The sequence below is a fragment of the Globicephala melas genome, chromosome 5 (genome assembly GCF_963455315.2).
Source record: "Globicephala melas chromosome 5, mGloMel1.2, whole genome shotgun sequence".
Classification (NCBI taxonomy): domain Eukaryota; kingdom Metazoa; phylum Chordata; class Mammalia; order Artiodactyla; family Delphinidae; genus Globicephala; species Globicephala melas.
The window spans coordinates 99,693,724-99,717,929 of NC_083318.1; the positions used below are offsets into that span (position 1 = coordinate 99,693,724).

The 24,206-nt window shown below is 40.3% G+C and overlaps 1 protein-coding gene across 1 annotated transcript in view; it reads right to left on the bottom strand.

Moving 5' to 3' along the window:
* Positions 1 to 214: 214 nt before the first annotated feature.
* Positions 215 to 24,206, bottom strand: part of PLAC8 (placenta associated 8) — a 36,291-nt gene continuing 12,299 nt past the window's right edge. Inside the window, exons 2-5 of the mRNA XM_030878045.3 lie at positions 23,931 to 24,072; positions 21,613 to 21,737; positions 16,373 to 16,487; positions 215 to 539 (exon numbers count right to left, since the gene is read on the bottom strand). Of these exons, the coding sequence (XP_030733905.1) occupies positions 16,383 to 16,487; positions 21,613 to 21,737; positions 23,931 to 24,042 (342 nt within the window). The 5' untranslated portion in view covers positions 24,043 to 24,072 and the 3' untranslated portion in view covers positions 215 to 539; positions 16,373 to 16,382. The remainder of the gene's footprint in view (positions 540 to 16,372; positions 16,488 to 21,612; positions 21,738 to 23,930; positions 24,073 to 24,206) is intronic.

The following is a 24,206-nucleotide window of genomic DNA, read 5'->3' on the forward strand; positions in this document are numbered from 1 at the left end:
AAAGTGTTGGCTAAATGTACCATAAGTGTCTTAGAATAGTTGTCTGTAGCCGTTTTCTCTATCTCTTAAACTTCTTAGAGGAAAGAGAGCTGAGTAGCTGTGGACCGAAATCTCCTGTTAGGAAACCAAACTACGAGAACCAAATTATGAGATTGACCCCTGAAATTGACTAATGACGTAAGGACATTTTATTGAGAGCAAAGACGCATAAAGATTCATGTTAGTAAAATCTTTTATTTGGTTTATATTTTAAATGTAATACAAAATTTATAAGCCAGAAAATTTAATAGCAAGGAGAAACTAAGCTGGACCATTTAGAAAAACTAAGGGACAACACTCCTTTAAAATAAATCAAAGTTCAATTTTTTTTTACCCCATTGATTGTGATTAAACATACCAATCATATTTCAATTGCAAAAAGTGGAGAAGCACTCAAGCTGAAGAGGTGTAGAGCTGGTTTTAGTTGCTTCAGTAAGAGCTCTTCACGAGGTCAGGAGAGAGACCACAGGAGAAAGGAAAGAAAAAAAAGAGCTCTTCACCTATAAGGGACAGACAAAAAATAGGGTTAAATTTTCTCAATCTACTTTTTAAATTTTAATAAAGGTCTAATTTTAGAATCATTTTAGATTTACAGAAAAGTTGCAAAGATAGTACAGAGAGTTCCCATATAACTTGCACCAGTTCCCTTATTGGTTAACATCTTACTGTGTTAGGTTTGTGACCACGAACCAATGTTGATAGATTATTAATCAAATCCTATCCTTTATTTAGATTCCTCAGTTTTTACCTAATGTTCCTTTGCTGTTCCAGGATCCCATCTAGCTGGTGTATTACCTTTAGTCATCATGTTTCCTTAGGCTCCTCTAAACTGCAATAGTTTCTCAAACATTCCTTGTTTTTGATGATCTTGACACTTTTGAGGAGAATCTGCCTCAATTTTTGTATTTTGTACAATGGGTCTCAATTTTTGTTTGTCTAATGTTTTTCTCATGGTTAGACTGGAGTTGTGGGGTTTTGAGAGGAAAACCCTAGAGGTAAGGTGCCAATCTCATCACATCATTTTAGGGGTACGTGCTATCAACAGGACACCACTGATGATATTAACTTTGATATTAACTGGCTGAGGTAGTTTTGTCAGGTTTTTCCACTGTGAAGTTAGTTTTTTCCCTCCTTTTCATACTATACATTTTGAAAGAAAGTTGCTATGCAAACCCACACTTAAGGGGTGGGGAATTATGCTCTATCTCCTTGGGGGAGGTGTACCTACATAAATTATTTAAAATTCTGTATTTCTGGGAGATTTGTCTATTCTCCCTTCCTTGTTTGTTTTTAACATTTTTACTGGCATATAATTGCTTTACAATGTTGTGTTAGTTTCTGCTATATAACAAAGTGAATCAGCTATATGTATACATATATCCGCATATCCCATCCCTCTTGAGCCTCCCTCCCACCCTCCCTATCCCACCCCTCTAGGTGGTCAAAAAACACCGAGCTGATCTCCCTGTGCTATGCAGCTGCTTCCCACTAGCTATCTATTTTACATTTGGTAGTGTATATATGTCCATGCCACTCTTTCACTTTGTCCCAGCTTACCCTTCCCCCTCCCCGTGTCCTCAAGTCCATTCTCTACCTCTGCATCTTTATTCCTGTCCTGTACCTAGGTTCATCAGAACATTTTTTTTTCTGTCAGATTTCATATATATGTGTTAGCATATGGTATTTGTCTTTCTCTTTCTGACTTAATTCACTCTGTATGACAGACTCTAGGTCCATCCACCTCACTATAAATAACTCAAGTTCGTTTCTTTTTATGGCCAAGTAATATTCCATTGTATACATGTGCCACATCTTCTTTATCCATTCATCTCTTGATGGACATTTAGGTTGCTCCCATGTCCTGGCTATTACAAATAGTGTTGCAGTGAACACTGTGGTACATGACTCTTTTAATTAATTAATTAATTAATTAATTTATAGGCTGCATTGGGTCTTTGCTGCTGTGCATGGGCTCTCACTAAATGCAGCGAGCAGGGGCTACTCTTTGTTGCAGTGTGCATGCTTCTCACTGTGGTGGCTCCTCTTGTTATGGAGCATGGACTCTAGGCGCACAGGCTTCAGTCGTTGTGGCTCACGGGCTCTAGAACGCAGGCTCAGTAGTTGTGGCACATGGGCTTTGCTGCTCTGAGACATGTGTGATCTTCCCGGACCAAGGCTCAAACCTGTGTCTTCTGCATTGGCAGGCGGATTCTTAACCACTGCACCACCAGGGAAGCCCCATGCCTCTTTTTGAATTATGGTTTTCTCAGGGTATATGCCCAGTAGTGGGATTGCTGGGTTGTACGGTAGTTCTATTTTTAGTTTTTTGGAACCTCCATAATGTTCTCCATAGTGGCTGTATCAATTTACATTCCACCAACAGTGCAAGAGGGTTCCCATTTCTCCACACCCTCGCCAACATTTATTGTTTGTAGATTTTTTGATGATGGCCATTCTGACCAGTGTGAGGTGATACCTCATTGTGGTTTTGATTTGCATTTCTCTAATGATTAGTGATATTGAGCATCCTTTCCTGTGTTTGTTGGCAATCTGTATATCTTCTTTGGAGAAAGGTCTATTTAAGCCTTCTGCCCATTTTTGGATTGGGTTATTTTTTTTTTGATATTGAGCTGCTTGTATATTTTGGAGATTAATGCTTTGTCTGTTGCTTCATTTGCAAATATTTTCTCCCATTCTGAATGCTGTCTTTTCGTCTTGTTTATGGTTTCCTTTGCTGTGCAAAAGGTTTTAAGTTTCATTAGGTCCCATTTGTTTATTTTTGTTTTTATTTCCATTTCTCTAGGAGGTGGGTCAAAAAGGATCTTGCTGTGATTTATGTCATAGAGTGTCCTGCCTATGTTTTCCTCTAAGAGTTTAATAGTGTCTGGCCTTACATTTAGGTCTTTAATCCATTTTGAGTTTATTTTTGTATACAGTGTTAGGGAGTGTTCTAATTTCATTCTTTTACATGTAGCTATCCAGTTTTCCCAGAACCACTTATTGAAGAGGCTGTCTTTTCTCCATTGTATATTCTTGCCTCCTTTGTCTAAGATAAGGTGACCGTATGTGTCTGGGTTTAACTGTGTGCTTTCTATTCCATTCCATTGATCGATATTTCTGTTTTTGTGCCAGTACCATACTATCTTGATTACTGTAGCTTTGTAGTATAGTCCGAAGTCAGGGAGCCTGATTCCTCCAGCTCCGTTTTTCTTTCTCAATATTGCTTTGGCTGTTCAGGGTCTTTTGTGTTTCCAAGCAAATTGTAAAAATTTTTGTTCTAGTTCTATGATAAATGCCATTGGTAGGGCTTCCCTGGTGGTGCAGTGGTTCAGAGTCCGCCTGCCGATGCAGGGGACGCGGGTTCGTGCCCCTGGTCCGGGAAGATCCCACATGCCGCGGAGCGGCTGGGCCTGTGAGTCATGGCCGCTGAGCCGGCGCGTCCGGAGCCTGTGCTCCGCAACGGGAGAGGCCACAACAGTGAGAGGCCCGTGTACCGCAAAAAAAAAAAAAAAAATGCCATTGGTAGCTTGACAGAGATTGCACTGAATCTGTAGATTGCTTTGGGTAATAAATAATTTTAACAATGTTGATTCTTCCCCTCCAAGTACATGGTTTATCTCTCCATCTGTCTGTATCGTCTTTAATTTCTTTCATCAGTGTCTTATAGTTTTCTGCATACGGTTCTTTTGTGTCCTTAGGAAGGTTTATTCCTAGGTATTTTATTCTTTTTGTTGCAGTGATAAATGGGATTGCTTCCTTAATTTCTCTTTCAGTTTTTTCATCATTAATGTATAGGAATGCCAGAGATTTCTGTACATTAATTTTGTATCCTGCTACTTTACCAAATTCATTGATTAGCTCTAGTAGTTTTCTGGTAGCATCTTTAGGATTCTCTATGTATAGTATCATGTCATCTGCAAACAGTGACAGCTTTACTTCTTCTTTTCCGATTTGGATTCCTTTTATTTCCTTTTCTTCTCTGATTGCTGTGGCTTCCAAAACTGTGTTGAATAAGACTGGTGAGAGTGGGCAACCTTGTCTTGTTCCTGATATTAGTGGAAATGCTTTCAGTTTTTCACCATTGAGGACGATGTTGGCTGTGGGTTTGTCATATATGGCCTTTATTATGTTGAGGAAAGTTCCCTCTATGCCTACTTTCTGGAGGGTTTTTATCATAAATGGGTGTTGAATTTTGTCAAAAGCTTTCTCTGCATCTATTGAGATGATCATATGGTTTTTCTCCTTCAATTTGTTAATATGGTGTATCACGTTGATTCATTTGCATATATTGAAGAATCCTTGCATTCCTGGAATAAACCCCACTTGATCATGGTGTATGATCCGTTTAATGTGCTGTTGGATTCTGCTTGCTAGTATTTTATTGAGGATTTTTGCATCTATGTTCATCAGTGATATTGGCCTGTAGTTTTCTTTCTTTGTGACATCCTTGTCTGGTTTTGGTATCAGGGTGATGGTGGCCTCGTAGAAGGAGTTTGGGAGTGTTCCTCCCTTTGCTATATTTTGGAAGAGTTTGAGAAGGATAGGTGATAGCTCTTCTCTAAATGTTTGATAGAATTCGCCTGTGAAGCCATATGGTCCTGGGCTTTTGCTTGTTGGAAGATTTTTAATCACAGTTTCAATTTCAGTGCTTGTGATTGGTCTGTTCATATTTTCTATTTCTTCCTGATTCAGTCTTGGCAGGTTGTGCCTTTCTAAGAATTTTTCCATTTCTTCCAGGTTGTCCATTTTATTGGCATAGAGTTGCTTGTAGTAATCTCTCATGATCTTTTGTATTTCTGCAGTGTCAGTTGTTACTTCTCCTTTTTCCTTTCTAATTCTATTGATTTGAATCTTCTCCCTTTTTTTCTTGATGAGTCTGGCTAGTGGTTTATCAATTTTGTTTATCCTTTCAAAGAACCAGCTTTTAGTTTTATTGATCTTTGCTATCATTTCCTTCATTTCTTTTTCATTTATTTCTGATCTGATTTTTATGATTTCTTTCCTTCTGCTAACTTTGGGGTTTTTTGTTCTTTCTCTAATTGCTTTAGGTGCAAGGTTAGGTTGTTTATTCGAGATGTTTCCTGTTTCTTAAGGTAGGATTGTATTGTTATAGACTTCCCTCTTAGAACTGCTTTTGCTGCATCCCATAGATTTTGAGTCGTCGTGTCTCCATTGTCATTTGTTTCTAGGTATTTTTTGATTTCCTCTTTGATTTCTTCAGTGATCACTTCATTATTAAGTAGTGTATTGTTTAGCCTCCATGTGTTTGTAGTTTTTACAGATCTTTTCCTGTAATTGATACCTAGTCTCATGGCGTTGTGGTCAGAAAAGATACTTGATACAATTTCAATTTTCCTAAATTTACCAAGGCTTGATTTGTGACCCAAGATATGATCTATCCTGGAGAATGTTCCATGAGCACTTGAGAAAAATGTGTATTCTGTTGTTTTTGGATGGAATGTCCTATAAATATCAATTAAGTCCATTTGGTTAATGTATCATTTAAAGCTTGTGTTTCCTTATTTATTTTCATTTTGGATGATCTGTCCATTGGTGAAAGTGGGGTGTTAAAGTCCCCTACTATGAATGTGTTACTGTCGATTTCCCCTTTTATGGCTGTCAGTATTTGCCTTATGTATTGAGGTGCTCCTATGTTGGGTGCATAAATATTTACAATTGTTATATCTTCTTCTTGGATCGATCCCTTGATCATTATGTAGTGTCCTTCTTTGTCTCTTCTAATAGTCTTTGCTTTAAAGTCTATTTTGTCTGATATGAGAATTGCTACTCCAGCTTTCTTTTGGTTTCCATTTGCATGAAATACCTTTTTCCATCCCCTTACTTTCAGTCTGTATGTGTCTCTAGGCCTGAAGTGGGTCTCTTGTAGACAGCAAATATATGCGTCTTGTTTTTGTATCCATTCGGCCAATCTGTGTCTTTTGATGGGAGCATTTAGTCCATTTACATTTAAGGTAATTATCGATATGTGTGTTCCCATTCCTATTTTCTTAATTGTTTTGGGTTCGATATTGTAGGTCTTTTCCTTCTTTTGTGTTTCTTGCCTAGAGAAGTTCCTTTAGCAGTTGTTGTAGAGCTGGTTTGGTGGTGCTGAACTCTCTCAGCTTTTGCTTGTCTGTAAAGGTTTTAATTTCTCCATCAAATCTGAATGAGATCCTTGCTGGGTAGAGTAATCTTGGTTGCAGGTTTTTCTCCTTCAACACTTTCAATATGTCCTGCCACTCCCTTCTGGCTTGCAGAGTTTCTGCTGAAAGATCAGCTGTTAACCTTATGGGGATTCCCTTGTGTGTTATTTGTTGTTTTTCCCTTGCTGCTTTTAATATGTTTTCTTTGTATTTAATTTTTGACAGTTTGATTAATATGTGTCTTGGTGTATTTCTCCTTGGATTTATCCTGTATGGGACTCTCTGTGCTTCCTGGACTTGATTAACTATTTCCTTTCCCATATTAGGAAAGTTTTCAACTATAATCTCTTCAAATATTTTCTCAGTCCCTTTCTTTTTCTCTTCTTCTTCTGGAACCCCTATAATTCAAATGTTGGTGCGTTTAATGTTGTCCCAGAGGTCTCTGAGACTGTCCTCAGTTCTTTTCATTCTTTTTTCTTTATTCTGCTCTGCAGTAGTTATTTCCACTATTTTATCTTCCAGGTCACTTTACCGTTCTTCTGCCTCAGTTATTCTGCTATTGATCCCATCTAGAGTATTTTTCATTTCATTTATTGTGTTGTTCATCATTGTTTGTTTCATCTTTAGTTCTTCTAGGTCCTTGTTAACTGATTCTTGCATTTTGTCTATTCTATTTCCAAGATTTTGGATCATCTTTACTATCATTATTCTGAATTCTTTTTCAGGTAGACTGCCTATTTCCTCTTCATTTGTTAGGTCTGGTGGGTTTTTATCTTGCTCCTTCATCTGCTGTGTGTTTTTCTGTCTTTTCATTTTGCTTATCTTACTGTGTTTGGGGTCTCCTTTTTGCAGGCTGCAGGTTCGTAGTTCCTGTTGTTTTTTGTGTCTGTCCCCAGTGGCTAAGGTTGGTTCAGTGGGTTGTGTAGGCTTCCTGGTGGAGGGTACTAGTGCCTGTGTTCTGGTGGATGAGGCTGGATCTTGTCTTTCTGGTGGGCAGGTCCACGTCTGGTGGTGTGTTTTGGGGTGTCTGTAGACTTATTATGATTTTGGGCAGCCTCTCTGCTAATGGGTGGGGTTGTGTTCCTGTGTTGCTAGTTGTTTGGCATAGGATGTCCAGCACTGTAGCTTGCTGATCGTTGAGTGAAGCTGGGTGCTGGTGTTGAGATGGAGATCTCTGGGAGATTTTCTCCATTTGATATTATGTGGAGCTGGGAGGTCTCTTGTGGACCAGTGTCCTGAAGTTGGCTCTCCCACCTCAGAGGCACAGCACTGACTCCTGGCTGCAGCACCAAGAGCCTTTCATCCACAGGGCTCCTTAATTTGGGATGATTCGTTGTCTATTCACGTATTCCACAGATGCAGGGCACATCAAGTTGATTGTGGAGCTTTAATCCGCTGCTTCTGAGGCTGCTGGGAGAGATTTTCCTTTCTCTTCTTTGTTCTCACAGCTCCCAGGGGCTCAGCTTTGGATTTGGCCCCGCCTGTGCGTGTAGGTCGCGGGAGGGCGTCTGTTCTTTGCTCAGACAGGACGGGGTTAAAGGAGCCGCTGATTCGGAGGCTCTGGCTCACTCAGGCCGGGGGTGTAGGGAGGGTCACGGAGTGTGGGGCGGGCCTGCGGCGGCAGAGGCCGGCATGACGTTGCTAGCCTGAGGCGCGCCGTGCGTTCTCCCGGGGGAGTTGTCCCTGGATCCCGGGACTCTAACAGTGGCGGGCTGCACAGGCTCCCCGGAAGGCGGTGTGTATAGTGACCTGTGTTCGCACACAGGTTTCTTGGTGGCGGCAGCAGCGGCCTTAGCGTCTCATGTCTGTCTCTTGGCTCCGCACTTTTAGCCGCGGCTCGCGCCCGTCTCTGGAGCTCCTTTAAGCAGCGTTCTTAATCCCCTCTCCTCGTGCACCAGGAAACAAAGAGGGAAGAAAAAGTCTCTTGCCTCTTCGGCAGGTGCAGACTTTTCCCCGGACTCCCTCCCGGCTAGCCGCGGTGCACTAACGCCCTGCAGGCTGTGTTCACGCCGCCAACCTCAGTCCTCTCCTGGCGCTCCGACCGAAGCCTGAGCCTCAGCTCCCAGCCCCGCCCGCCCCAGCGGGCGAGCAGACAAGCCTCTCAGCTGGTGAGTGCCGGTCGGCCCGATCCTCTGCGCTGGAATCTCTCCACTTTGCCCTCCGCACCCCTGTTGCTGTGCTCTCCTCCGCGGCTCCCAAGCTCCCCCTCTCCGCCACCCGCAGTCTCCGCCACCCGCAGTCTCCACCTCCGAAGCTCCCCCACTCCGCCACCCGAAGTCTCCGCCCGCGAAGGGGCTTCCTAGTGTGTGGACACTTTTCCTCCTTCACAGTTCTCTCCCGCTGGTGCAGGACCCGTCCCTATCCTTTTGTCTCTGTTTCTTTTTTTCTTTTGCCCTAACCAGGTACGTGGGGGGGTTCCTTGCCTTTTGGGAGGTCTGAGGTCTTCTGCCAGCATTCAGTAGGTGCTCCGTAGGAGTTGTTCCACGCGTAGATGTATTTCTGGTGTATCTGTGGGGAGGAAGGTGATCTCCGTGTCTTACTCTTCCGCCATCTTCCCGGAAGTCCCCGTAGTTTTCTTTTTATGTGTGACATCTTTGTCTGGTTTTGGTATCAGAGTGATGGTGGCCTTGCAGAACGCGATTGAGAGTGTTCCTTCCTCTGCTATATTTTGGAAGAATTTGAGAAGGATAGGTGTCAGCTCTCCTCTAAATGTTTGATAGAATTCGCCTGTGAAGCCATCTGGTCCTGGACTTTTGTTTGTTGGAAGATTTTTTTTATCACAGTTTCAATTTCATTACTTGTGATTGGTCTGTTCATATTTTCTGTTTCTTCTTGGTTCATCTTGGAAGGTTGTACTTTTCTGAGAATTTGTCCATTTCTTCCAGGTTGTCCATTTTATTGGCATATAGTTGCTTGTAGTAGTCTCTCATGGTCCTTTGTATTTATGCAGTGTCAGTTGTTACCTCTCCTTTTTCGTTTCTAATTCTATTGATTTGAGTCTTCTCCCTTTTTTTCTTAATGAGACTGGCTAATGGTTTATCAATTTTGTTTATCTTTTCAAAGAACCAGCTTTTAGTTTTATTGATCTTTGCTATCTTTCCTTCATTTCTTTTTCAATTATTTCTGATCTGATCTTTATGATTTCTTTCCTTCTGCTAACTTTGGGGGTTTTTTGTTCTTCTTTCTCTAATTGCTTTAGGTGTAAGGTTAGGTTGTTTATTTGAGATTTTTCTTGTTTTTTGCGGTAGGATTGTATTGCTATAAACTTCCCTCTTAGAACTGCTTTTGCTGCATCCCATAGGTTTTGTGTTGTATTTTCATTGTCATTTGTTTCTAGGTATTTTTTGATTTCCTCTTTGATTTCTTCAGTGATCTCTTGGTTATTTAGTAGTGTACTGTTGAGCCTCCATGTGTTTGTAGTTTTTACAGATTTTTTTCCTCTAATTTGATATCTAGTCTCATAACATTGTGGTCATAAAAGATAATTGATATGATTTCAATTTTCTTAAATTTACCAAGGCTTTATTTGTGACCCAAGATATGATCAATCCTGGAAAATGTTCCATGGACACTCGAGAAGAAAGTGTATTCTGTTGTTTTTTCATGGAATGTCCTATAAATATCAATTAAGTATATTTGGTCTAATGTGTCTTTTAAAGCTTGTGTTTATTTATTTTCATTTTGGATGATCTGTTCATTGGTGAAAGTGGGGTGTTAAAGTCCCCTACTATTATTGTGTTACTGTCAATTTCCCCTTTTTTTTTTTTTTTTGTGGTACACGGGCCTCTCACTGTTGTGGCCTCTCCCGTTGCAGAGCACAGGCTCCGGACGTGCAGGCTCAGTAGCCATGGCTCATGGGCCCAGCCGCTCCGCAGCATGTGGGATCTTCCCGGACCAGGGCACGAACCCATGTCCCCTGCATTGGCAGGTGGACTCTCAACCACTGCGCCACCAGGGAAGCCCTCAATTTCCCCTTTTATGGCTGTTAGCATTTGTCTTATGTATTGAGGTGCTCCTATATTGGGTGCATAAATATTTACAATTGTTATATCTTCTTCTTGGATTGATCCTTGGTCATTATGTAGTGTCCTTCTTTGTCTCTTGTAATAGTCTTTATTTTAAAGTCTATTTTGTCTGATATGAGAATTGCTACTCCAGCTTTCTTTTGATTTCAGTTTGCGTTGAATATCTTTTTCCATCCCCTCACTTTCAGTCTGTATGTGTCCCTAGGTCTGAAGTGGTCTCTTGTAGACAGCATATATATGGGTCTTGTTTTTGCGTCCATTCAGCCAGTCTGTGTCTTTTGTTTGGAGCACTGAATCCATTTACATTTAAGGTAATTATCGATACGTATGTTCCTATTACCATTTTCTTAATTGTTTTGGGTTTGTTATTGTAGGTCTTTTCCTTCTCTTGTGTTTCCTGCCTAGAGAAGTACCTTTAGCATTTGTTGTAAAGCTGGTTTGGTGGTGCTGAATTCTCTTAACTTTTGCTTGTCTGTAAAGGTTTTGATTTCTCCATTGAATCTGAATGAGATCCTTGCTGGGTAGAGCAATCTTTGTTGTAGGTTTTTCTCTTTCATCACTTTAAATATGTCCTGCCACTCCCTTCTGGCTTGCAGAGTTTCTGTTGAAAGATCAGCTGTTAACCTTATGGGGTTTCCCTCGTATGTTATTTGTTGGTTTTCCCTTGCTAATTTTAATATTTTTCCTTTGTATTTAATTTTTGATAGTTTGATTAATATGTGTCTTGGTGTGTTTCTCCTTGGAGTTATCCTGTATGGGACTCTCTGTGCTTCCTGGACTTGACTACTTCCTTTCCCGTATGAGGGAAGTTTTCAACTATAATCTCTTCAAATATTTTCTCAGTCCCTTTCTTTTTCTCTTCTTCTTCTGGAACCCCTATAATTTGAATGTTGGTGCATTTAATGTTGTCCCAGAGTTCTCTGAGACTGTCCTCAATTCTTTTCATTCTTTTTTCTTTATTCTGCTCTGTGGCAGTTATTTCCACTATTTTATCTTCCAGGTCACTTATCCGTTCTTCTGCCTCAGTTATTCTGCTATTGATTCCTTCTAGAGAATTTTTAATTTCATTTATTGTGTTGTTCATCATTGTTTGTTTGCTCTTTAGTTCTTCTAGGTCCTTGTTAAACATTTCTTTGATTTTCTCCATTCTATTTCCAACATTTTGGATCAACTTTACTATCATTACTCTGAATTCTTTTTCAGGTAGACTGCCTATTTCCTCTTCATTTGTTTGGTCTGGTGGGTTTTTACCTTGTTCCTTCATCAGCTGCATATTTCTCTGTTTTCCTATTTGTTTAACCTACTGTGTTTGGGGTCTCCTTTTCGCAGGCTGCAGGTTCGTAGTTCCCATTGTTTTTGGTGTCTGCCCCCAGTGGGTGACGTTTGTTTAGTGGCTTATTTAGGCTTCCTGGTGGAGGGGACTGGTATCTGTGTTCCGCCGGTTGGAGCTATATCTTGTCCTTTTGGCAGGCAGGGCCGTGTCTGGTGGTGTGTTTTGGAGTGTCTGTGAAATTAGTATGACTTTACGCAGCTTCTCTGTTGATGGGTAGGGTTGTGTTCCCATCTTGCTAGTTGTTTGGCATGGTGTGTTCAGCACTGGAGCTTGCTGGCCATTGGGTGGAGCTGTGTCTTAGTGTTGAGATGAAGATCTCGGAGAGCTCTAACCAATTGATATTATGTGGGGCCGGGAGGTCTCTGGTGGTCCAATGTCCTGGACTTGGCCCTCCCACCTCGGAGGCTCAGGCCTGAGACCCGGCCAGAGCACCAAGACCCTGCCAGCCATACAGCTCAGAAGAAAAGGAAGAGAGAAAAAAACAAAAACAAAAAACGAACAGACAGAGCCCTAGGATAAATGGTAAAAGCAAACCTATACAGACAAAATCACACAAAGTGGCATACACATACACACTCACAAAAAAGAGAAAAGGGAAAAAAATATATATGTATATATATATATATATATATGGAAGAGAGCAACCAAACCCCAGTAAACAAATTCACCAATGATAATAAGCACTAAATACTAAACTAAGATAAACATAAAACCAGAAAAAAAATAATGCAGAAAGCAAACCGCAAGTGTACAGTTGCTCCCAAAGTCCACTGCCTCAATTTTGGGAACATTCGTTATCCATTTAGGTATCCTTCAGATGTAGGGTTTATCAGGTTGATTGTGGGGATTTAATCTGCTTCTCCTGAGGCTGCACAGAGAAATTTCCCTTTCTCTTATTCTTTCACACAGCTTCTGGGGTTCAGCTTTGGTTTTGGCCCCAACTCTGTGAGTAGGCCACCCTCAGGAGTCTGTTCCCTGCCCAGAGAGCTGGGGGTTAAAGCAGCGGCTGATTAGGGCTCTCTTGCTCTCTAAGGCCAGGGGGAGGGAGGGGTACGGTAGTCATTATTGGGATGTGGGGCGAGCCTGAGGCGGCAGAGGCCAGCGTGACATTGCACCAGCCTGAGGCATGCTGTGTATTCTCCCGGGGAAGTTGTCCTTGGATCCCGGGACCCTGGCAGTGTCGGGCTGCACAAGCTCCCAGGGAGTGTGTGGATAGTGACCTGTGCTGGCACACAGGATTCTTGGTGGCAGCGGCAGCAGTGTTAGCAGTTCAGTCCCGTTCTGTGGTCCGAGCTGATAGCCGTGGCTCACGCCCATCTCTGGAGCTCGCTTAGGCAGTGTTCTGCCTTCTGTGGGCACACTGGGAAGGAATCCCCACTCCATGCACACCCCAAAACAAAGGTCTCTTGCCTCTCTGGCAGGTCCAGACTTTTTTCGGACTCCCTCCCAGCTAGCCATGGTGCACTAACACCCTGCAGGCCGTGTTCACGCCGCCAACCCCAGTCCTCTCCCTGCGCTGTGACCGAAGCCCGAGACTCAGCTCCCAGCACCCCCTCACCCCGCCCCAGCAGGTGAGCAGACAAGCCTCTCGGGCTGGTGAGTGCTGGTCGGCCCCGATCCTCTGTGCAGGAATCTCTCCGCTTTGCCCTCAGCACCCCTGTTGCTGTGCTCTCCTCCACGGCTCCGAAGCTTCCCACCTCCGCCCCTCTCAGTCTCTGCTCGCGAAGGGGCTTCTAGCGTGTGGAAACCTTGCCTCCTTCACGGCTCCCTCCCACTGGTGCAGGTCCCGTCCCTATCCTTTTGTCTCTGTTTTTTCTTTTTTCTTTTGCCCTACCCAGGTACGTGGGGACTTTCTTGCCTTTTGGGAGGTCTGAGGTCTTCTACCAGCATTCAGTGGTGTTCTATAGTTGTTCCACGTGTAGATATATTTCTGATGTATTTGTGGGGAGGAAGGTGATCTCCGCGTCTTACTCCTCCTCTCCATCTTGAAGGTCTCCCGCACTGATCTGTTTGTTTGTTTAGCACTGCATGGCATGTGGGATCTTAGTTCCCCAGCCAGTGATTGAACCTGTGCCCCCTGCATTGGAAGCACAGAGTCCTAATCACTGAACCCCAGGGAAGTCCCTGCATTAGTGTATTTTTGAAGAAAACTTATTCTTACATATAGGTTGGTCACAGTAATGAATAAGATTGCCATTACATACATATCAGTATGGACTGATACTCAGATACTTATTTTATACTTTGGGTTATAATCCAATACTACCTTATTTTGTTGCTCAAGTTGTTCCAGTTTTGGCTACTGGGAACTTTTTCAGTTCGTTCTTGTATCCCTTTGTCTCAATCTGTTTTTAACGTAAATCACATTATTCTTTTATCTTTATCTCTTTATTCTCCCATTTCAGATATTTGTATATCTAAAGTGTTATTGTCAATGAATAATGTAGGGTCCAAGCTGATGAGCAGGAGTCGGGACCACCAAGATATTTTATGTCAAACCAGCTCAAAATTTCAGTGAGATAATTTCCTTGAGGTTAAAAAAAAGCTCAAATGCCAGGATTTATTATTGTATATGTGTGGGTAGATATTTTTTCCAAACAGTCTCATGTGCTTATTTAGGTAAAGTGTTGAAATGGTGTAAGGCCAAATCTTTGCTTTTGACCTCATCCTGTCCAGTCTGTGCCACTTGCCATTACCGGGTTAATTTTTCTAAAGTATAAGTCTACATATGTTACTCCTTTATAGCCTGCAATAACTCCTTAGTGCTTACCAAATAAAAGGCCAAATCATTAGCCCAGTATTCACTACATTGCATGCCAAGGTCCCAAATCAGTTTTTAAAATCTTTCATTTCTCATTATTTTCCTACTTATACCATATGTCCCTGCCAAGTCGAACCTAAGCTCATAAAGATGTTTTTTCTGTTTTTTGCCTCTATAGTTTCACTAATGTTGCTGATGGGAAGCAACACCCATTTCTATTCATCTTGTGTCAAAAATCTTCCCTTTTCCCCATCCAATCCATTTCTACCATTGTCTGTCCTGCCCTGTGGTCTGGGAGGCTGACCTGTGGTCCCCAGCAATACTGTTCTTCTCTCTGCCTTCCTGGTGTGTTCAACCAATGGCAAGCCCAGAAGGACATCAGAAAATGAGGTCAGGGTAGTTTTCCCCTTGTTTCCTTCCTGAGGGGTTACCCCAGGCTGCTCAGGTCCTCTCAGGGCAGCCGTTACACAGCTTTCTCCTTTGGGATGCAGGTAACTGCTCCCTCCCATCCTCCCGAGGCCTAGGGATGGTAACAGTTCAGCTGTTGTTGCACAATCCCCTGTCATTTCCCTGTACCTCCCACCCACACCTTTGTAAATGGTCTTCATTAAATCCTTGTATTATCACAGTTTGAGTGCCATCTATTTCCTCTTGTGACCCTGATGCTCACTTCTTCTTTAGAATTAAAACCACTTCTTTCAAGAAACTTTCACTTACACTTCTCACAGGATATCATCTTTCCTTCCTCTGAGCATAAAATAGCACTTCATCTAAAGGCATTATTCAAAGTTTGCATTTTATTTGAGGGATTTTCTAATGCCTTCTTTTTGAGTATAAAGTCTCTAAGGGGAAGAGGACCAGCTTATTTCCCTTCATTCCCCACAGTCCCTAACAGTGTCCTGCATGGTATTAGGTACGTGAGGCATTATTTGCTAAATGCATGAATATTTGAAAACATATCTTCCAAGAGTTATGTTTGTTAACTTACACAAAGTTCTCATTCACTTGAGAAAGGAAGTGGGATTTTTGCAAAGAATGGGAAAATTAATGTTTTCTTCCCATACTCAAGATACGTTCTATAGAATACTGACAAAATCATGTTGATTTCTACTTTACTATATCCTCAATAGCTAATTCTGAGAATCTTGGAAAAATGAGTTGGAAATGACTTGACTGAATTTCAGATGATGACATTCTACAGAACATTTCCAAATATTCTGTATTCTATTCCACCTATTTCAAAGTTCACCTTCTCTTTCCTGTTTAACCTCACCTCATTATTTATAGATGCATTATGCCACAATTAATCCAAATATTACATAGCATAATTTTCATTTGCTCTACTACTTTATAATTATTTACCAGTTTCTTTCATCAATTTGTTTGTATTAGCAGGGAAAGTGCTTTCCACTTCTTTTGTATCTCACCACACTCTTGTATTTTGCAAGTGGTGCTTCATTAATAGACCATCAGAATTCTGAGAAGTCTAGAGAAGTCACCATCCCTTTATTTGCTAAAATATAGTTTCAAAATATAGAGTTATTTTTTTGAACTGAATGTTTGTGTCCCCCCAGCCACAAAACTCATATGTTGAAACCCTAACCCCCAGTGTGATGGTATTAGGAGGTGAAGCCTTTGGGAAGTAATTAGGTTTAGATGAGATCATGAAGGTGAGGGCCCCATGATGGGAATACTGTCCTCATAAGAAGAAAGGCCAAAAACTCTCTCTCTGTCTCCAATATTTGAGGACACAGCAAAAAGGTGGCCAACTGCAAGCTAGGAAGGGCATCCTCACCAAGGAACCGAACTGGCTCATACTTGATCTTGGACTTCCCAGCATTCCGAACTATGAGAAATAAATTCCTGTTGTTTAACCTGTTTAAGCTATGTTACTTTGTTATGGCAGCCCAAACAAGCTTTCTTCATTTGAAGAAATCAAAGTCAATCTTTATATTAAGATAACATTTGAGAGACTTAAATAATTGTTATTATTGAATTATTATTCAAAATAATGCTGAGTTTACAAAGCCCTTGATTATATTTCTCAACATTCACAGATTCTGGGACTTACCATTGTTTTTTTAGAAAGTATGCATGGCTCTCCTTCTGTTGATGTCTCTCTTGATTTGGCAAAGAGAACACAGAGGACAGCAAAGGGTCACGATATAGTCATCACAAATGGATCCCTGTTTGAAAATATAAAAGAAACAGAAATGTAAAATCCACCTATTTGGGAATTAAGACTTGTGGATTTTCAAGACATTTTGAAGAGAAGCAGAAGGCATTCATCCTTTGAATTTGGAGTTTGGATGGATACATTTAGGAAAATGTTAGTTGATTTCTCTATATAGCTCCTGTCTCTTTTTATGAAATCAAATGTTTTCCTATAATTTGTGATATTGAAAATAGAAGATATCTAACCAAACTATCAATATGAGGGTAAAATAAGGAGTTTCATGAAGTAAAATCTCTTTTCTCCTCTACCCTCTCTCTTTCTCAGGAAGCTACTAGAGGATGTCTCCACCAAAGTGAAGGAGCAAACCAAGAAAGGTATAAGAAACCAGAGACTAACATGGGGGAGCGGTTAATGGAATCTCCAGTCATGGCGAAGGAGATCTCAGGGCAAAAGCAGAGCACCAGGAGTGAAAAGCATCTAGTTCAAAGGGTAGCGGGTCAGGGAGTGATTTCATCAAGGAGACGAAAATGATAGAATGTCTGATGTATTGAATGTTTGGGGAAGAGATTTAGAAAACTGGGAAAGAGTTTGGGACTGCACTACTCTTAAGTAAATGAAAAACTCCTAATGAAAAAGCCAAGCATTATTAATAGTAGGAAAAACAAAGTTTAGTAGAAAAGGCAATCATAATTCATTACACGATTCAACTCAACTCTGAAGAGCAAGCAGAGCTATCATAATATAAATACTAAATACGGATTTAACCAAAATTATATATAACTATATTGGAAGGAGTGAGGTAGGGGTAGGGTGCATGTCCATGGTGGGGAAGGGGGATAAAACAGAACTAAATTCTCATCTTCCACAGTAAGAAGTCCAGAGACAATGCCCCAAACTGCAAAGTCAAAAAGTAGCAATACAAGTCTACTATTTGGAGATACGGAGGTAAACACCCAAAGATCAGCCTTTGGAAAGAGGAAGTAGGGGAGAGAAGTTTGGGGAGTACTATTTTCCTTAACAAACCTTATAAATTAGATAATTTTAAAAACTATGTGCTTGCAGAGCTTTGTTAACTGAAATGAAAGCTGTACTAGAAAACAGGGATGGGGGGATTTAGTGAGCCAGAAATCATGAGCAATTTTTGGAAAAAAAAATGAAGCAGATGGGATTACATTGATGGAGAAAGTAAAACAGAGCTAAGGAACATGAAACCTAACATAGTCAGAGGCACGGTATTTGATAAACCCCAAACCAAAAACTCTCAGTTCAGAAAGGAGGAAGAATGGGCTGGGGAATGAAAGATGAGTGGTTAACTGATGCCAGCTTGAGCAGCTGGGCCAGCCCAGAGCTGCCAGCTGTGGCCTTGCCTGGAACACAGCCTGCAGAGCAGTTTAACAGATGACCCTAATGTGGGCTTTGGGGCCCCAGAAGAGAAGAGGGGTGAGATAAGTGGGGCAGCTATTCACCTATCACATAAGAGGTCAGACTCTCAAAAACTCACCACAAACACACTAAAAGAAATAATAAAAGGTAAAGACATTTTAGCACAGCTGATAAATCTAAATCACTCCCACCCATGAGATAGCCAAATTATTTTACGTTTGGTATTCATCAAATGGTATTTTTTTCCTTCTTTTCATTTTTGGCTGAATAGAACTTTCCTGGTTCCTTTTGTTCCCTTTAGTAGTTTTAGATGTTCCACAACTAATTTTTATTAGCAATGACCCTTAAATTTTTACCCACAACTTAACATTATATATTAAAAAATTTTTTTGACATCTTTATTGGAGTATAATTGCTTTACAATGTTGCGTTAGTTTCTGCTTTATAACAAAGTGAATCAGCTATACATATACATATGTTCCCGTATCTCCTCCCTCTTGCATCTCCCTCCCTCCCTCCCTATCCCAACCCTCTAGGTGGTCGCAAAGCACCCCACTGATCTCCCTGTGCTCTGTGGCTGCTTCCCACTAGCTATTTTACATTTGGTAGTGTATATAAGTCCATGTCACTCTCTCACTTTGTCCCAGCTTACCCTTCCTCCTCCCCATGTCAAGTCCATTCTCTACATCTGTGTCTTTATTCCTGTCCTGCCCCTAGGTTCTTCAGAACAATTTCTTTTCTTTTTTTTTAAGATTCCATATATATATATTAGCATACAGTATGTGTTTTTCTGTTTCTGACTTACTTCACTGTATGACAGACTCTAGGTCCATCCATCTCACTACAAATAACTCAATTTTGCTTCTTTTTATGGCTGAGTAATATTCCATTGTATATATGTGCCACATCTTCTTTATCCATTCATCGGTTGATGGACATTTAAGTTGCTTCCATGTCCTGGCTATTAACATTATATTTATCTTGAGATTCATCAACGTTGTAGTGGGTATCAATAGTTCATTCCTTTTTATTGCTAAGTAGTATCCATATAATGGATAGATCACAATTTGTTTATCCATTCACCTGCTGGGGGACATTTGGGTGGTTTTTAGTTTTTGGCTATTACAAGCAAAACTGCTCTGAACATTTGTGTACAAGTCTTGGTATGGATATATATTTTTGTAGGGTAAATATCTAGGAGCAGAATGGCTGGGCTAAAAAGTAGGTGTATATTTAACTTTTTAAGAAACTGTATTTTACATTCCAATCAGCAGTGCATGAGAGTTTCAGTTCCTCCATATCTGCTCACACTTGGTGTGGTTTAGGCTGATTAATTTTAGCTATCCCAATAGGTGTGTAGTGGTATCTCATTGTGGTTTTAATGTGCATTTCTCTAATGACTGATGATATTGAACATCTTCTTATGTTCTTATTTGCCATTCAAATGTTTTCTTTTTTTTTCTAATTTTATTGTTTGGGTTAAAAATATATACTTAACATGAGATCTACCCTCTTAACACATTTAAGTTTACACAACACAACGATTTGAAGAATCCCAGAATAATTATACTGAGTGAAAGAAGCTACACACTGTATAGTTCTATTATATAAAATGGTAGAAAATGAAAACTAATCTATAGTGACAGAAAGCATATTGGTGGTTACTTGGGGAAGAGGGGAGGGGAAAGAAGGAAAGATTACAAAGGGATGTGAGTAAGTTTTGGGGGTGATGAATATGTTCACTATTTTGACTGTGAGGTTTCACAGGTATATACATATGTCTAAACTTATCAAATTGTTCATTTTAAATATATGCAGTTTATTGTAAGTCAGTTATACCTCAGTAATGTTCTTTTTATAAAAAAATGTGTATTTATCTATCAATGCCAGACAAAGCCTTTAGAATATCTTAGTTTCTTCCTCTTCCTTCCAATCTTCCAAATTTTGTCAAAACCAACTAAAGTTTTAGTTTTAGACTGTTGTTAATTTTTCAAACTCCTAATGAGCATTTAAAAAAATTGATTATGTACTAAGCCTTTAAAAAAGTTGATAACTTTCATGTTAAATAGTCATAGCGTAATAAATAAAGAGCTCCTACAAATCAATTAGAAAAGAAAAACAACTCAATAAAACAATGAACAAAGTATATGTACAGATAATTTATAGAAGAAATGAAAAAGGACAATAAATTTTCAAAAAGTTGCTTGATCTATCTAATAAAAATTTAAAACGACAAGGAAATATCATTTCCTCTCTGACAGGCAACATGAAAAAATATTATATTGGCACACGTATAATATTAATAAATTATAAATTGATATAATCTTTTTGAAGGGATACTTAACAGTATTTTTCAAATTTTGAATGTGCATATCCTGTGATCTGTCAATCTAATCTAGTACACTATCCTACAAAAATACCAGTGCATGTACAAAATCATATACGTACAACTATTTAAACTGCAATATCACTTAACCTTTCATCAATAAGGAAGTGATTAAGTATGTTATCTCTATGATGGAATACTATGCAGATATTAAAAAGAATCTGTATTACAGACATAAAAGGTGTCTACCATATATTAAGTGGAAAAAACAGGTTACAATATAGTATGAACTCATTAAAAAAAAAAAGCAATAAATTAGCCCTGCATATCCCAAACCCCATATGTCTAGATCTATAGCTATAGCTACATCTAATCTATATGTATATGCCTTATAGGCATAGGAAAAAGAAACCTGAGGAAGGAGACCACCAAGTTACTAATAGAATTTATCACTGAGTAGAGATTTTCACTTTTTATTTTATATACCTCTGTGTTTGGATTTGTCATAAAATTACCTATATATGTATTATCTTGTATAATTAAAAAAGTAAGAAATATTTTCAAATAAAAAATAAAATAATTTCAATGGAATAAGATAAGTTCCTAAAATATTTTGCCTATTTATTTATTTATTTTTGCTGTACACGGGCCTCCCACTGTTGTGGCCTCTCCCATTGCGGAGGACAGGCTCCAGACGCACAGGCCCAGCGGCCATGGCCCACTGGGCCCAGCCTGCTCTGTGGCATGTGGGATCTTCCCAGACCGGGACATGAACCCGTGTCCCCTGCATCGGCAGGTGGACTCTCAACCACTGCGCCACCAGGGAAGCCCTCTGTCTATTTATTGATATTTGTTTCCTGTGATGGTTAATTTTATGTGTCAACTTGGCCAGGTCATAGTACCCAGATATTAGATCAAACACTATTCTAGATGTTTCTGTGAAGATAATATTTCAGATGAGATTAACATTTAAATCAGTAGACTTAGAGTAACCCTCCATAATGTGGGTGGGTCTCATCTAATTAGTTGAAGGCCTTAATAGAGAAAGAACAACTTCCCCTGAGTAAGAAGGAATTCTGCCTGGTGAGCCTACTTACTTTACGGGGTTGGTGTAAGGATTAAATGATGTAACATATGTAATATACCTGGGACATAGTAGGCTCTGAACATTCCTCTTCCACTGTATGACATACATTGCAAATACAAGAGTTGTTTATTTTCTAAGGTTTTCACAGAAACATAGAAGGAGGTCCCATAACCAGAGGATCTATTGCTACAGTAATGGAATACAAGGTTGCAGATGCTAGGAAACTCCTACTAATCAAATTCGTATGATGATGGGTACCATCAAATTGTCTCCATGTTTATGACAATTATTTTGAACATGGGCGCATACTTGAATGATACAGTGTCATAAGAGACTCACCGGGATGCCGTATCGAGTCCTGTAGAGGGTCCTCATTGCAACACTTGTTCCACACAGACAGCATTCATTCATATCAGATGCAACTTGACATGCAAGACACGTGAAGCAAAATATGCCACAGAGACCTGGACACATGAAATCAGAGGTACAAATTACTCCACTCTGCCCCCACCACAGCTGAAAATTAGTGTGCTTTCATGAATGGCGGTCCAAATCCTGGGGCCTTTGTCACACATCCTGCTGCCAAGTCCATCTTCACTGCTTTTGCTCAGCAACGCATCAGCTTCTCCCTTCTCTCCACCCAATCATTTCTGGAATAACCACACCTTGGAAAGTCTGTATTCTTTTTGTAGTACTGCCTTCATCCATGTATTGAATGATTCACTGAAACCTAGCCATGTTCCAGAGATTATCCTCAGTACTGACAATGCCTCTGTCTGAAGTCTAGAAGGGAAGTTAGATCATATGAAAAATTCTCCAACAGAAACCTACTCAGGATGCCAAGGAGTCACTCACACAAATGGGGCCTCCAGTGCTCTGGGAAGGAAATGTTGCTTGATCTGAATATTGAAGGATGATTAGGAATTTTGTAGGTAGAGGAAAGGGAAAAGACCCTCTTTAGATAACATGGTATGTCTAGGCAATGGCTGGTTTTCATTCAACATGGCTGGAGCCAGGGATGGGACGGGGATGAAGCTGGACCCATGGCGAGTTGGAGACTGGATAAAGAGGAAGTACGAGTGCTCAGAATGGGTCATGGTAGTCATGAGGAACCTCTGAAATATTTTAAGAAGGGAGAATGATTTGGTCAGATCTACAATTAAGAAATTCTGTATGAAGATATTAAGCTCATATTAGGACTTGTAATTCACTTATTTGAGTAACAATACTAGGGGTTAGGGGATTAGAATGTTCATCTTTAGAAGGTTTTATTATTGTGGTTTCATTATCACTATGATATGCAGATGTTGAACTAATGTCCCGAGAAGTGTAAGTCATCACCCCAGGTCATCCAGTAGGACAATGACAGCAAATCAATAAACCCAACTGTTCCATTTCCTAGGTAATTCTTTCCCTCTGTGCTTTTTTAAAAAATATTATTTTTAATATCTAATATTACTTTAAATATTATTTTACAATCTACTTTAAAAAAATTTTATTTATCTTTATTTTTGGCTGCGTTTGGTCTGCGTTGCTGCGCTCGGGCTTTCTCTACTTGCAGAAGGCAGTGGTTACTGTTCATTACGGTGCGCGGGCTTCTCATTGCGGTGGCTTCTCTTGTTGCGGAGCACAGGCTCTAGGCGCACAGGCTTCAGCAGTTGTGGCTTGCAGTCTCTAGAGTACAGCCTCAGTAGTTGTGGCGCATGGGCTTAGTTGCTCTGCAACATGCGGGATCTTCCCGGACCAGGGTTTGAACCCGTGTCCCTTGCATTAGCAGGCGGGTCCTTAACCACTGCGTCACCAGGGAAGCCCCCCTTTAGGCTTTTCAATGTAATTATTAACTCGATTTCAAATTTCAATTCCAGTGATAAGTTAGAGGTTAACAAATTTTCCTTTCCTGTCTCAGAACACTGTGTAGACTTCAAGGAGGCAGGAAAACAAAACCAAAAACCTCAGAGCAAAATTTGTTATATAGGCAGGTTTGTTTGTTTCCTGCTTGGTGTTGAGAACTAAGCATTTGACCTTTCTGACACCCCCATCTTCTCTCAAACTTCCTCTCTCCCAAGTTTACTTAGAGAGCTCTCATAAAAGAAACAAAACAAAAAACAAGGAGGGTCAGAGATATTTTACCCAATGAGAAGTTAATTGCCTTTAGAATTCTTTATTCTTAGGTGTATAACAAAGCTAAATGTACAAATAAAATAATTTTTCTCTGAGCTCATGCTGAAACCATGGATGAAAATTATCCCTTGTTTACTGGGCACAGTGTAACTATAAAATAATGAGTTTAATTTATGTGTAACAAGAGCAGTCTTTTTTTTAATCAAGTAAAACTTGAAATGTCTCTTTTAATATGATGTATGGTCTATTTATAGTCATTAGGCCAAGTCTGTTCACTGTTAGAGTTATCAGCTTTTTGCCTATTATCTTAACTCCAGAACTTATTTTAGGAGTAAGACTATTCTTCGAAGGGTGGAGAACAATTAATTTACAGTCCGTACAGGTTTTTTCTGTTAACAAAGCATTGCCTGACACACAGGGTACTTTGGCATCAGTGGGGAACGTTTACTACACAATAAGGGAGGAGTGAGGGAAGGATTTGGTCTTTGGTAATTCACCTCCGCATCAGATACGGGCGCACTTTCCCCAGCACTTACAGACGCCGCAATCGCTGAAGCAGTCACACATGCCCGTCTGCCAGTTAGAGGTTTGAGGAACCGGACCAGCTCCAGGCTGAGTTACAATGACCACTGGAGATGGAGCTTGCATTTTCGATGCAGGGTCTTACGTGGCAGTGGTCTGAAAGGAAAAACTTGGTGTAAGTAGCCTGGAGGTTGCTCTTGGAAGCCTGTTTTGAGGTACTCTGCTTCACGGGCAAGTGAGGCAATTTAGACCAAGTGACTTGTTGATCTTTGAAGACCAGAATTTCTGCA